The 15,083-nt window shown below is 56.8% G+C and overlaps 1 protein-coding gene across 32 annotated transcripts in view; it reads right to left on the reverse strand.

Annotated features, from left to right (window-relative positions):
- Positions 1–12,466, reverse strand: part of RTEL1 (regulator of telomere elongation helicase 1) — a 43,644-nt gene extending 31,178 nt beyond the window's left edge. For 11 of the 32 annotated variants that reach the window (XR_008654582.2, XR_008654584.2, XM_063634053.1 and 8 more), the window contains exons 1-8: positions 11,809–11,970; positions 10,769–11,040; positions 8,775–8,973; positions 8,331–8,424; positions 7,532–7,685; positions 7,269–7,329; positions 4,119–4,194; positions 2,947–3,031 (exon numbers count right to left, since the gene is read on the reverse strand). Coding sequence is in view for 26 of the 32 variants with exons in the window: in XM_063634053.1 (XP_063490123.1) it covers positions 2,947–3,031; positions 4,119–4,194; positions 7,269–7,329; positions 7,532–7,685; positions 8,331–8,424; positions 8,775–8,973; positions 10,769–10,870 (771 nt within the window). In the remaining 6 variants the exon portion in view is untranslated. Of the gene's footprint in view, positions 1–2,946; positions 3,032–4,118; positions 4,195–7,268; positions 7,330–7,531; positions 7,686–8,330; positions 8,425–8,774; positions 8,974–10,768; positions 11,041–11,521; positions 11,657–11,808 lie in introns of those variants that run through there. The other 21 variants (XR_010119496.1, XR_008654583.2, XM_063634056.1 and 18 more) reach the window with 11 other exon arrangements.
- Positions 12,467–15,083: the final 2,617 nt, after the last annotated feature.

A 15,083-nucleotide genomic window follows, 5' to 3' on the forward strand; every position in this document is an offset into this window, starting at 1 on the left:
TTTGTCCATTCACCTGTGGATGGGCTCACATGGGCTGCTTCCCAGTTTGGCAACTGCAAACAAAGCTCTGGTAAACCTGCACACTGAAGTCTTTTTTTTTTTTTTTTGAGATGGGGTTTCCCTATGTTGCCTAGGCTGGTCTCAAACTCCTGGGCTTAAGCGATGCCCCAGCCTTGGCCCCTAAAGTTCTGGGATTACAGGCGTGAGCCACTGAGCCTGGCCACATATAAATCTTTGAACACGTCTTCCCTTCTCCCGGCTCGGCTGTTTGCCACACGTGTTTGTGGAGTGGCTACACAACTTCACAGCGATGGATGAGATCCAGCTGATCCACATCCTCATGCCACACTCAGGGCTTCTGAATTTCAGCCATGCTAGTGGGACCGCAGTGTCAGCTCCCCATGGCTTTAATCTGCCTTCTCCTATGACTGGAGATGCTGGGCGTCTTTCCACGTGCTCAACTGGCCATTCCACCCACCTCGGTGAAACGTCTGTCCAGATGCTCTCCCAGTGGTTAACTGGCCATTCCACCCATATTGGTGAAACGTCTGTCCAGATGCTCTCCCAGTGGTTAACTGGCCATTCCACCCACCTCGGTGAAACGTCTGTCCAGATGCTCTCCCAGTGGTTAACTGGCCATTCCACCCATATTGGTGAAATGTCTGTCCAGATCCCTTCCCAGTGGTTAACCGGGTTGTTTGCTCAGTTATGAGAGAATTTTACATACTCTGGTCAAAGGTCCTTTGAAATCAGAGGAGGGCTGAAAAATTTTTTTTAAGTCCTTTGAAGGACAGAAGTATTTTCTCCCTTTCTTTAACTGCTCTTTCATTTTCTCAACTCTTCCAAAGAGTTGAAGCTTTAAATTTTGGTGAAGTCTAAATTTTAATGTTTTTCTTTATGGCTAGTGCCTTGTGTATCCATACTAAGAAATCTTTGCCTACCCCAAAGTTGCAAAGACCTCCCCCATGTTTCTTTCTATAACTTTTAGTTTAGCTTTTACATTTAGGTTTATACAGGGTAAAACAAGAGTTAAGATTCACTGTTTTCCGAACAGATATCCAGCCGTTCTTAGCACCATTTTTTCAGAAAACCAAAAATCAACCTTCATTTCCTCTCTCAATTAAATTGGCGTGTTTGTCAAAAAACAATCACCACGGGCCGGGCATGGTGGCGCACGCCTGTGATCCCAGCTACTCGGGAGGCTGATGCGGGAGAACTGCTTGACCCCAGGGGGCGGGGGCTGCAGTGAGCCGAGATGGTGCCACTGCACTCCAGCCTGGGTGACAGAGCAAGATTCCGACTGAAAAAAACACAATGACCCCACGCGTGTGGGTCAGCTTGAGCCTGCTGCCTTCTCCATGGCCTGCGGGCCTGTGCCTGAGCTGGGCCGTCTCCACCTCCATTCCTGCAGCTTTAGAGGAGTCTTGAAACCAGCGAGGTGAGTCCTCCAGCTCTGTTCCTCTTCATGGTCATCTTGCTGTTTTAGATCTTCTGCGTTTCCGTGAAAGTGTTAGACTCAGCTTACTAGCTGTGATATAACTGTCCCAGGGAGGGGCCTGGTTGGGTTAGAAGCTCTCCAGATGGTTCCCAGGGGCAGCCAGGGCTCAAAGCACCGAGTCACCCACAACCACAGCAAACCTCACCAGCTCTCCGTGGGGTTCTGCAATAGCTTCCGAGGAGTCAGCCCCCCAGCCGCCCCCACTCACCTCTTCCCTTGCTCTGCTGCACCTGCTAAGGCTCCCCTCAGACCCACCAGCATTCCCCATCTCCCACCGACATCGCACTTGGGCCCTGCCCACTTGGCTCTGTCTTCACCTCCTCCCTCTGCTCTATTTCCCTTCAATATCGTCGGCTCACGTGCTTACTCTTTTGCTGTCCACCTGTCCCCACCACTAGAATGAAAGCTCCATGTGAATGAAGCCAGTCTTGCCATGCCTGAAATAGCACCCAGCACGATGCGCTCTCAATAAATATACATCCCGAGAATGAGCGAAGCAACCACAGGATCTGGAAATGTCACCACGCCATCGTCACATGAACACACAAGTCATTGACCCGCGGCGTGTGATCCCACCTGCACTAAATAAAAAGTGTGGAGCACAAAAGCGTGTGGGCGAGCACAGGCTATGAGTAGGGGAGTGAGGGTGCAGCTGGGCACCAGGGGAGAGTGAGTGTGGGGCCGGGCACACACTGCAGGGGGGTGAGCGTGGGGCCGGGAACATGCTGTGGGGGGAGTGAGCGTGGGGCTGGGCACACAGGGCGGAGGGGAGTGGGGCCAGGCACATGCTGGCGGTGGGGAGTGAGTGTGGGGCCAGGCACATGCTCGGAGGGGGGAGTGAGTGTGAGGCTGGGCACTGGGGGTGAGTGTGGGGCCGGGCACACGCTGTGGGGGGAGTGAGCGTGGGGCTGGGCACACAGGGTGGAGGGGAGTGGGGCCAGGCACATGCTGGGGGCGGGGAGTGAGTGTGGGGCCGGGCACACAGGGTGGAGGGGAGTGGGGCCGGGCACACATTGGGAGGAGGGGAGTGAGTGTGGGGCAGGGCACATGCTGGCGGGGAGTGAGTGTGGGGCCGGGCATGAGCTGGGAAGAAGGGAGTCAGTGGGCTTCCCGCGTTCTTGGTGCCTCCCGTGGCCTGACGTGAAGGAGAGAACCTGAGCTGTCAGGATCAAGAGCGGGCACTGGCCTATGGACCACAGCCTGGAGGTCTCTCCTCACTCCCACCAGCCTGCCCACTCCCAGATTGCTCAGAAAACTGACCTGTGGCCTGGGGCTGCTCACAAGTGTGTCTGGCCAGGTTGAGCCCCTGCCCAGTGACAGAGGTGAGTCCTCCCACCCAGGCCTGCTGATCTAAGGCCCTGAAGCAGCAAAGGCTCGGACGGCCGTTCCCAAGCCCAGGGACACCCCTGGACATCAGGAGTCGTCAGCTATGCGGACTGAGCCCCCACCTTGGCATCCAACAAGTAATTGTACGGCATGAAGATGATGTCAGCTTGCTGCTTCAGATTGCGGGACAGGTAGTAAGGGCACACCCTGGGAAGGAGGAGAGAGAAGATGCCGTGAGCGCCCCATGCAGGGGACGGTGCCCCGAGGCCGAGGCCGCCATGTCTTCTGACCTGGAAGGAGCCCTCATGCTGTGCGTAGGGCCCAGGTGGGAAGCTGCTGTCTGGGATGGATGGGGAGTCCACGTGAGTTTCTGACCATGGGATGGGGAGTCTGGGATGGGGAGTCCATGTGAGTTTCCAACCATGTAAATCGTCGTCTCTTTAAAAACTCAATGGAAAAGAAAAACCAACCCTATTCCTGGATAGAGGTCATCAGAAACAAACACAACACAGAACCACTAAAAAAAAGCAGAGCTGGGCCGGGCGCGGTGGCTCACGCCTGTAATCCCAGCACTTCGGGAGGCCGAGGCAGGCAGATCACAAGGTCAGGAGATCGAGACCATCCTGGCTAACACGGTGAAACCCCATCTCTACTAAAAATACAGAAAAGTAGCCGGACGTGGTGGCGGGCACCTGTAGTCCCAGCTACTCGGGAGGCTGAGGCAGAAGAATGCCGTGAACTTGGGAGGCAGAGCTTGCAGAGAGCCGAGATCGCGCCCCTGCACTCCAGCCTGGGCAGCAGAGTGAGACCCTGTCTCAAAAAAAAAAAAAAGCGGGGGAGGTTCCCCCTCAATATAAGAAAAGCTTTAGTATAACTTGTATCTCTGAAGCTATAAAAGAGGTGGACATAGGACACATTTGCTGTCCTCAAAAGAACAAGGCCGAGCTACCAGCACCAGCATGGAACGCTATCCACAACGCTGAGTGAAAACAGCAAACTGCAGAACACTCTGTGCAGACCAAACTGTGCGTGCTTCCACACAGACACAGGCCTGCAGGACTCCGTCCACGCTCCACGGTGGCCACCGGGGATGGCTGAGGGCCAGGGAAGAGGGAGACAATTTTTTACTCTATCTTCCTCAGAGCTGCTTAAACTTTTTCATACTGAATGGTGGTTAGTTTCATAATTTACAAAGGAACAAAGAAAAGGGAAGAAACATATAAGGACCTCCACAGATCACAGGAGAGCTGGGCCATGGAAGGACGGTGGTCGTGGCCTCACTGAGGGGTCTCACCTGTGCTTGCTTCCGCTCTTGACCAAGTCCTCGATGTCCAGGATGGGGCTGGCCAGCTCCTGCTCCAGGCCTTTTTCTGCAGGTGTGAGGCAGGGGTAAAAACACACCCTCAGTGTCCACTAAGTCCCAAACCACAGGGGGATGCCCAGGACAGAACAGCTCCTACACGGCGGGCAGGGCTGGGCGTCTCCCACCAACCGTGAAAGCGCCACAAAGCACCCACTGAGGGTCTCAGGTGCCCAAGGGAGGCCCCCGCCTGAAGTGATCCCGAGGGAGCCCCCCTCTGCCCCCAGAAGGCCTGAGGTTGTGGACCAGACAGAGGCCAGCAGGATCCTGAGGGTTCTATGCATCCTCTCCAAGACAGCCCAAGACAGGACAGGAGTGGCAGCTACACTCAGCCCTCCTCAGGGCAGGGAAGAACAGCCCCTCAGCCTATCGCCCCAGTCCACAGAGGCATCTCCCACAAACCCCTGCAGGTGCCCCTGTGATTAGCACCATCACTCAGCTTCCCTGCCAACCACAACAGGCCTAGAACTTCCACCTAAGGGAGAGCCAGGTTTTCCTGGGCTAAACGGTGGCCCACTCCCCTCTGCAGCATGGCAGCCCTGGGAAAGGACACTGCCTGTGCTGGCCGAGAGGCCCCAGGCAGAAAAGGCTTCAGGAGTCAGGGTCTGGGGGATGTCCTGCCCCTCCTTTGCCTCTACAGCACAGGCCCCCAAACCGGAACCACAAGAATTCCTTAGGGAGCTGCTTAAACACAGACAGAACCAGAGACCTCTTCTAACAAGCACCCTAGAGTTTTAGGGCAGCCTCATAGGGTAATGGGGCCTCCCCCAGCTCCCGACTCCATCATGGCTGCTTTGTGCCTGTCCCCAGGAGGTGCCAGGCCCCCCGAGGGCCAGGACTCAGCTGCAGAGGCCAGAAGCGCGCACACACACACACACGCACACATACACACACACACACATACGCCAGCGATGACCCAACCCCAGATGCTCCCAGGGATAGCAGGGAAGGCAGGGGAGGAAAGGCACACCCGAGCAGCACCATAGCAACAGACCAGCCAATCAGCATGCACTGCCGCACAGTGGCACTTGCCAAACCTTCCCTGGCAGAGAGCTGAGGGCGGGGCGAGGACAGGAGCTGCGAGGGGAAGGGGGACGAGGGGCAGGGCCGTCCCAGAGGCTCTGCCCCAGGCTGACCCCAAGCTTGCTGTCCCCAACCAGAGTCCTCACAGGACGCAGGCCAGGAAGGGTGCCAGCTCTCCAGCTATCTCCTCGTTCGCCCAAAATATCTGCCTCCCTTCCTCTTAGACCCCTCCAGGAGCTGCAGCCCACTCTAAAGATGCCCAGGCCAGTGCAGGTGCTGCAGACACCCCCTCACAGCCTGTCCAGGCGGCAGACAGGATGCAAAAGTTCACGGCTAGGCAACCTCCCACCAGGTTGGGCAGTGAGAGCCCAAGCCAAGGGGGACAGGCAGGGGCTGGCCTGTGTCTTCTTGGTCTGAGTCCACAGGCCTGGAGAAGGAGACAGATGGGGGCCCCAACACCCAGAGGCCTAACACGGACGGAGGCAGCACCAGGAGGCAGTCAGAGGCCTCCCCACCAGGTCCCAGGCCCAGCGTCCCCACCAGGTCCCAGGCCCAGCAGCCACCGGGGCGCTGCCCTTGTCAGGACCACAGCTGGCCAGGCCCATGCTCAGCGTTCCATGCTATCCCAAGGACCTCTGCTGCATGGGACTGGGGACACCCAGCAGGCACTCCAGTCCTGGAAATCCAGGTGAGGACCTCGGAAATGACGACTGCTTGAGAATTTCCAACAGCACATCTGCCCACCCCCCCGTCCCAGAGTCACGTCCTACTGGCATCACCAGGACGAGCGGGCACCTCCCGTCAGGGAACCTGGGGGCACAGAGAGAGGCAGAGCCTCTTCTTAGGCCCACCAAAAAGGCCTGGACAACCACACATCAAGATGACTGAGGGTCCTTGGTGCCACCAGACCAAAAACCACAGCAAACAAGAAGCAACACAGAAGATGTCTCCAGCAACACAGCACATGCCTCCAGTAAGTGGGAGCCTCCCTGCAGGCCCACGTTCCGCCCACCCTGTCCCTCCAAGGGCCAGGGCCCAGAAACACCTGGTAGTGGGTCATGCGGGACCACCCGGCTCAGTCTCTGCCAGGGGAGCGCTGCCCTAAATACAACAGCAGCTTCAGGGTCCTCAGTCCTGGCACACGGAGCACTCGGCAAACATGAGGGCAGAAAGCAGCCCACAGGACCGCGATGCCTTCTCAGTGCTCTGGGGCCACCTCACCTGAGGCTCCAGCCCCAAATGAGGCAAGGAACCCTGATCCCACAGCAGCTCAGGCCACGCCGACTGCACAGGTGCCACCCTCAGGTCACAGAAACTGTGAGGGCAGCTGACAGGGATGCACACTGCCACTGTCTCTAGGACCACGTGATGAGCCCCAGAAGCCCTTGACATACCAGAGGGGCAGCCATGTGGGTGCAGAAACACCCCTAGCCCTCACAGGCTGTGGCCACCTGCAGTCACAGGGCAAGCTGCCCTGGCTCGGCCCCTGTCACTCACATCCCATCTCTGGAAGAGGCCCCAAGGCCTCCCGTGTCAGACCCACAGGACTCAGCCTGGAGTCACACTCGGGGCTGTAATTTTCCGCAGCAAGGTCAGCACAGGAAAAAGACACATGGGCCAGGGTCGCAGGAGGCCAGACACGGCTTCCAGGACACCCTCCCAAGATGGTATGAGGGCCGGTCACAGGAGCACCTGCTGCTGGGCAAGAAACAAAGTTCCCGAAGAGAAAGCCGGTGTTCAGCAAAACCCCTACTGTTTGCACCAATGGTATAGGTGCAGGGAGCCCCTCTCATCAAGAAATGGAGAGAGCCTTCCCAAAATCCAAGGCCCCAGGCACCAGCCAGAGGTGGTCTTGCCGGCTGGCTGTCTCGGGCCGCTGTGTGAGCTCTTCCACACAGAAGACTAACACGGGTGGCCCTGAGTCAGAAGACAGTGCCCAGGTACATGGCTGCACTGGCCGCTCCACCAGGCAAGCACAACCAGGCTGTGACACCACTGAGCTCCACTCTGAGAGGCTGCACACACTCCAACCCGACCCTGGTCCCACTGAGCTGCTTGTACCTTCTACGTTGTTGTAGAAATGACAGGAGCGACTTGCCACCTTCTTGCGGCACAAGTGGATCTGTGGGAGGAAGGGCAGAGTACGCAGCTGAAGCACGGCCAAGAAAGGACTCGAGCCAGTCCGCACCCCCACCAGGTCCTCCCCTGCAGTCCCCCGGGTGAACTTCAAACCCTAGCCCAGCAGGAGCACAGCCTGGGGCTCTGGACACCCAGCAGCACTCGCCTCGCGGACACTGAGCCGGAGCGGGGGCCCAGGAGCCTACCTGTATGTGGTTACTCTCTTGTTTCTTCACCTCAGGATGGATGCACAGCTGCTCCCGGGAGCCCAGCACACACACCTTAGGCCTGGTGGGAGAGAGCACCGTGGGTCCAGGAGGAGCTGTCTCCAACAGCCACAGCATGGTCCCACAGTGTGAGCTGTATGGAGACACACAGGAGCCTTGGCGGCCAGAGAATGTGAGCATAACTGCAACGTGCCCGGGTGTAGAGAGGATGTGAGCATAACTGCAATGTGGCCCGGGCGTAGAGAGGATGTGAGCATAACTGCAATGTGGCCCGGGCGTAGAGAGGATGTGAGCATAACTGCAATGTGGCCCGGGCGTAGGAGGGAGCTAGGAGACGAGCAGGGGGACTGGACAGAGGGACGAGATTCGACAGCTTCCACAGCACCCTGCCATTGGCCCCGCCACAGGAACCCCACAGAACACCAAGACTCTGCTGGGCTCTGACAAGCGGCAGGGCCTCCTCCTACTTTATGTGCAAAGCTGCACTGGGGGCCAGCCCTGACCTACCCCACAGCTGCTACAACAGAGCCTGCAAGGAGCTCAGGACGCCAGCCCAAGGTCAGCACACAAATGCAAAGCTGCTTCCTCACAAGTAATGGGCATTGGAGACAGCCCGGGCCCCACCCCACCCCTGGGCACCATCGCACTACACACTTTGGGGGAGCATCTAGAAAGACCACCACCCTCCACCACAGCACAGCATGGGCTGTGGACCCAGCACCATGCCAAGCTTGTTCTCTCGAGGACCCCGAGACAGGTGTGAACTCGGCTGACCCACCGGTAGGAGGTGTTCCGAAGCTCGTTGATGACCTGCGTGAGTTGCGAGTGGGTCCTGGAGGCGTAAATGATCTTTGGGATGTCCGTGTAGCAAGCTGACCAGACACAAGCAAGCACAGAGGTCATGGTTCTCAGACAACGTTCTCACGTGTCAAAGGCAAGTGGCATTCGGCTAACTCAGCCCTGCAGACAACCAAGAATCTGACACCCCAGATACTGATTTATCAAAAATGGGTGAAGTGGGCATCTGCCATGCCCTAATTCAGCAAAAAAGCCCAACCCGAGGTTTACACCCATGATGGCGAGAAATTATACGGCAGCTACAAAATTGTCGAGTTCTGCTTGAGAGACGGCAGGAGTCCCCATGGGCCCACCCCACCCTCAGTGCCATCCCTTGCCAACCATCCCCACAGGACGCCAGGAGAGGCCTGGGAACTAGGGTCACCTATGGGGTCTCCAGCAGCAGCAGCAGCGTTGCCCCAGGATGACAAGGCCCGATCCGGGAAAAGCTCCCCTTGCACCCTCTCAGCAATCTTGCGGGCAGAGATGCCATCTCGGAGGTGCTCTCGCCAGGCCAGCGTGGTACACAGCAAGCACAGCGTCTTCCCTGTGCCCGTGGGGCTCTCCAGGATGCCATTCACCTTCTGAACAGAGTTGGGAGCAAGGGTTACAGGGAAGCCAGGAGGAGGCGAGGTCACACGAGCCACCCCGAGACAAGCTTCAGCAGCCAGCGGGCAGCTCTTCGCAGATGCAGAGGCCACTGTCAGGTGGCGAGAGCCCCGTGGGACCACAGAGAAGTCCGCAGGCAAGTCCCACTCTTGCCCTAAAGGGCGTGAAGCAACTCAGCCACCATTAGCAAACGATTTGCAGAACGTTACCCAAAACGCGACAGTATCTTTCAGCCTAAATAGTAAGATGACTAATTAGGTATCAAGTCTCAAAATAGGAAACTGTTCTGCGTTTCTGGATCCAAACATTTACGCTGTCCTATCTGATGTCCTACATACGAGCTCTCAGATAGGAACCTGAGCAGGAAACTCGGGGAGGGGAGGAGTGTGAGCCGGGTACAAGAGGGCACCTCGAGGAACCCAGGAGAAGGCAACCTGGGCCACTGCCACCTCCCTGCACCCCCGAGGTTCAAAGACCTTCAAAGTGAGGCTGGCCACCGGCTGCCCCTCTAATGGAAATGCTTCCTCCTGACCAGTGAATACCAGCTGCTCCTCAGAGAGGCCCCCAAGGCACTCCTAAGTCTGTCACCCTCAAGGACTGCAGGGAAAAGAGAGATGAGACTGTTACTGTCTATGTAGAAAGGGAAGACATAAGAAACTCTACTTTGACCTCTACCCTGAACAATTGCTTTGCCCTGAGATGCTGTTAATCTATAACTTTGCCCCAACCTTGAGCTCACAGAAGCATGTGTTGTATGGAATCAAGGTTTAAGGGATCTAGGGCTGTGCAGGATGTGCCTTGTTAACAAAACGTTTACAGGCAGTATGCTTGGTAAAAGTCATCGCCATTCTCCAGTCTCGATAAACCAGGGGCACAATGCACTGCGGAAAGCCACAGGGACTTCTGCCCTGGAAAGCAGGGTATTGTCCCAGGTTTCTCTCCATGTGAGAGTCTGAAATATGGCCTCGTGGGATGGGAAAGACTTGACCATCCCCCAGCCCAACACTCGTGAAGGGTCTGTGCTGAGGAGGATTAGTAGAAGAGGAAAGCCTCTTGCAGTTGAGATAGAGGAAGGCCACTGTCTCCTGCCTGCCCCTGGGAACTGAATGTCTCGGTATAAAACCCGATTGTACATTTGTTCAATTCTGAGATAGGAGAAAAGCCGCCCTGTGGCAGGAGGCAAGCCATGTTGGCAGCAATGCTGCTCTGTTAGACTTTACTCCACCGAGATGTTTGGGTGGAGAAAAGCATAAATCTGGCCTACGTGCACATCCAGGCATAGTACCTTCCCTTGAACTTATTTGTAATCCAGATTCCTTTGCTCAGGTTTTCTTGCTGACCTTCTCCTTATTATCACCCTGTTCTCCTGCCGCATTCCTCTTGCTGAGATAGTGAAAACAGTAATTAATAAATACTGAGGGAACTCAGAGACAGGTGCTGGTGCAGGTCCTCCGTATGCTGAGCGCCAGTCCCCTGGGCCCACTTTTCTTTCTCTATACTGTCTCTGTGTCTTATTCATTTTCTCAGTCTCTCGTCCCGCCTGACGAGAAATACCCACAGGTGTGGAGGGGCTGGCCCCCTTCAAAGGACGATCGTTTTTACTTGTTAATCCTACCTCCGACCCCACCTGGAACACCAGCCCTTTTTAGGACAAGAGGCTGCCTCTCACCCGGAGGGGCCCGGCTGGAATGGGCCGGGAGACGGAAGCACACCCTGTCCTGGCTGAAGCTCCACCCGCCCGCAGTCCTTTCCTCGGGGCCTGTGCTCTACCTGCTGCAGACATTCCAGGACCTTGGTCATGTACTCCTGTTGGCATTTGTAGGGCTGGAAAGGGAAGTCTATGGTCACACCATTCAGGACTATCTTGGGCATATCAGCCTGTTCTCAGAAGGGCACACAGCGTGGCTGAGGGGCAGGCTATGTGGGTCTGTGCGAAAAAACCACTCCGAACATCTTAGGGTCTCAGGCACTCCTGGTAAGCGATGCGAGCATGTGCACTGGGACACAACGCTGTTCTCTTCGACAATCTCTATGGCACAGACCTGGGAAAGACAATAAGACTCTGCTTGTAGACAGCCTTTATAGGTACCAGGCCACTTTCCCAGGCGTTTCCCTAAGTCCCTCCTGTGGAGAGGGTCGGAGGGCAACCCTGGTATATCCCATCTCAAGGAGCTGGCGGGGCGAAGATGCGAAGTGGCTGGCCCTTGCTTTATCCTCCCGCCCCACAACTCCGTCCTTCTCTGGAAGAGACGCCCACAGTGCTGCAAGTTCCAACTACAGTAATTCCGTGACTTCCACAAGAGCGTGAGGGCTGAAGAGGCAAGCGGCACCCCTCCCGGCCTCAGCAGGCGCAACGTCAGAGCGGAGGGTCTGAACCTCCGGCCCTGCCTCTCCAGCCCTCTGCCCTCCTGGCTGGCTGGAGGACTTTCCCCACCCCGCCCGGGTAGGCAACCGGATGCAGCCAAAGTAGCGAAAAAGCATCCCGGGATGCCAATCCGTGCAGCCCTCAGCAAGTCACTCAACTTCTCTAAGCCTCAATCCCGCCTGGGAACTGGGACTAACAGACCAGACGCAGACACACTGAATGTCGGCCCTTCCCTCCAGCCCCGGCCAGGGGCTCAGCCAACGCCGCGGCGCCAGCGCCCACGAGCGCAGGAAACTACAGGTCCCAAAATGCAGCGCGGCCAATCCGCCGACCCGCGGCCCCGAGGGCGGCACGGGGCCTGCCAGGAGCCGTAGTTTCGAAAAACCGCAACGCGCCCACAAGCCGCTCGGGTAAAAGAACCACTTGTAGGGTCACTGCGACTCACTGCTCACTTGTCTCCGTGGCGAACCTTCCAGAACCGGGGGCCCTCAGGAACTCAACCGACTCCAGTCGAGGGCCGCCACCGCGTCCCCAGCTGTCAGCCAGTTCGGAGTTCGCGGGCAGAGGCGCGCAGTCGGCGCTGAGCCCACTGCACTTCCGCCCCCACTTCCTGTTCTCTGCTTTGTGCTCCCGGCGGAAACTGTTCCCCCGCGGAGGGGGTCCGCCTGCTCTTCGGCTCCTCCAGGCCTACGCGGCCCTTTGCGCGTTCTGTGTCCGGCTCCCCTGCCCAGTGAACCTCACTTCCATCGCCCACAGGCAGAAATCTGGGGTCCCGCCCGTCTCCTCCCTTGATGTTATCCCTCACCAGGGTCTCCGTTCCACTACCGCCTCTCTAGGCCAGGCCACCACCATTGCCCAGAGAGCTGCACGGGCCTCCTCCCCAGAGGCATCTTTTTACTGCCGACCGCGGTGTGAGCCGACTGCTTCCCTGAAAATTTGAAAACGGCTGCCCCTTGCCCAGGACCCGGCTCCTGAGAACCCTGACCGCCTCTCCTTCCTCTCCTGCGGTCCAGCTTCTGCTCGGCTCACTGTCCCGCAATGGTCCCGGCGGGCCTCCCTGAGTCCCCAGCACCTGGCACTGGCTGGCAGCAGGGCGGACTCCAAGAGCGAGGCCCGCACCGTTCTGTGGGGTCAGCCCAGCGTCACGGATGGTTGTCTCAGGCGGCCCCAGCCCCCATGCCCCCAAAAGGCCCCAGGAGGAAGTTGGCGCTGCGTGACCGCGCACGGCCGGCAGGCAGCACTTCTTCGTGGCTTCTTCATGGCTGTGTTGAATGTCCACTGACGGCACATGCGAATGCCATGCGTGCCCATGATCATGGGTGTGAGATAGTGCTCGGAGAAGCCCCAGCACTCACTGGCACCCAGCCCCAGGTGCCGTTCCGGTGAAGGAACTGCAGGCTGCCTGAGACTCGGAGGAGAGTTGAAGATGAGACCAGCCACACACACTTGTTGAATGAATGGGCACCAAGCACAAGTTTCAGTGCCCCCCATACGTGCTGATATGGTTCGGCTCTGTGCCCGCCCCAAGTCTCACCTCGAATTGTAATCCCCACATGTGGAGGGAGGAACCTGGAGGGAGGTGGTTGGATGGTGGGGTCAGTTCCCTCCAGGCTGTTCTGACAGTGAGTGCTCAGGATACCCGATGGTTTAAAAGTGGCAGTTTCCCCTTCTCTCTCTCTTTCTCCTGCCGCCATGTAAGACCTGGGAACTGGGACTAACATAGACTTCACCTTCTGCCATGATTTTTTTTCTTTACGACAGAGTTTTGGCTCTTTTTGCCCAGGCTGGAGTGCAGTGGCACAATCTTGGCTCACTGCAACGTCCACCTCCTAGGTTCAAGCGATTCTCCTGCCTCAGCCTGGGATTACAGCTGCGCACCACTAAGCCCGGCTAATTTTTTATATTTTTAGTAGAGATGGAGTTTGACCGTGTTGGCCAGGCAGGTCTTGAACTCCCGATCTCAGGCGATCCACCCACCTCTGCCTTCCAAAGTGCTGGGATTACAGGCATGAGCCACCACTCCCAGCCTCAGGTAGTATCTTTTTTTTTTTTTTGAGACGGAGTCTTGCTCTGTCGCCCAGGCTGGAGTGCAGTGACGCAATCTTGGCTCACTGCAAGCTCTGCCTCCCGGGTTCACGCCATTCTCCTGCCTCAGCCTCTCCAAGTAGCTGGGACTACAGGTGCCCGCCACCACGCCCAGCTATTTTTTTGTATTTTTTAGTAGAGACAGGGTTTCACCGTGGTCTCGATCTCCTGACCTCGTGATCCGCCCGCCTCGGCCTCCCAAAGTACTGGGATTACAAGCGTGAGCCACCGCGCCCGGCCACCTCAGATAGTATCTCAATAGCAGTGTGAGATCCAACAAATGCTTGACACACTTCTCCTCTGGACGACCTCTGGGATAAGTCCTCTCCTTTTTATTTATTTATTTTTAAAAATTATTTATTTATTTATTTATTTATTTTTGAGACGGAGTCTCCCTCCGTTGCTCAGGCTGGAGTGCAGTGGCGCGATCTCTTGGCTCACTGCAAGCTCTGCCTCCCGGGTTCACGCCATTCTCCTGCCTCAGCCTCCCGAGTAGCTGGGACTACAGGCGCCCACCACCACGCCCGGCTAATTTTTTGCATTTTTAGCAGAGACAAGTTTTCACCGTGTTAGCCAGGATGGTCTCAATCTCCTGACCTTGTGATCCACCCGCCTCGGCCTCCCAAAGTGCTGGGATTACAGGCGTTCCTTTTTTTTTATTTTTATTTATTTATTTTGAGACAAAGTCTCGCTCTTGTCCCTCAGGGTGGAGTGCAGTGGCGTGATCTTGGCTCATTGCGACCTCGGCCTCCCGAGTTCAAGCTATTCTCCCTGCCTCAGCTTCCCGGGAAGCTGGGATTACAGGCACCTGCCACCATGCCAGGCTAATTTTTGTATTTTTAGTAGAGAGGGGTTTCACCATGTTGGCCAGGTGATCCACCTGCCTCGGCCTCCCAAAGTGCTGGGATGACAGGCATGAGCCACCGCGCCCAGCCGGATAAGTCCTCTCGTTGTCCACACTTTCTGGGTGAGAAAGTGAGGCACAGGGCGTTGAGCAGATTGCCCAGAGCCTGCCCAGGAGCCAGGAGTTTACCTTTTGCGGCCACACACCCCATCTCCTGAGAGCAGTGGCCAGAAAAGGCTGTCCTGTGGACTGAGCTGAAGTCTGAGTCATCTGCTCCTTGCCAGCTGCTATAGGAGCATGCTGGCCTGGGGTGGTCAGGAACTCCTGTACCCCTGCCCTCCTCCTCTAATTGCTGACATAGCCACAGCTCCAGCATACAGCAGGTGCTTGACAGATGTCTGTTGAATGACTGAGTGTCCTGCTGAGATACAGGGCTCCTTCTAGGAGCCAGAGTTAATTTATTTCTTTCCTTTTTTTTTTTTTTTTTTTGAGACAGAGTCTTGCTCTGTCGCCCAGGCTGGAATAGAGTGGTGCGATCTCGGCTCCCTGCAACCTCCACCTCCTGGGTTCAAGTGATTCTCCTGTCTCAGCCTCCTGAGTAGCTGGGATTACAGGCACATGCCACCGCACCCGGCTAATGTTTGTATTTTTAGTAGAAGTGGGGTTTCATCATGTTGGTCAGGCTGGTCTCGAACTCCTGACTTCGTGATCTGCCCACCTCGGCCTCCCAAAGTGTTAAGATTACAGGCATGGGCCACCACACCCAGCCAAGCCAGGGTTAATTTCAAGAA

This window comes from Symphalangus syndactylus, chromosome 24 (assembly GCF_028878055.3).
Source record: "Symphalangus syndactylus isolate Jambi chromosome 24, NHGRI_mSymSyn1-v2.1_pri, whole genome shotgun sequence".
Classification (NCBI taxonomy): Eukaryota; Metazoa; Chordata; class Mammalia; order Primates; family Hylobatidae; genus Symphalangus; species Symphalangus syndactylus.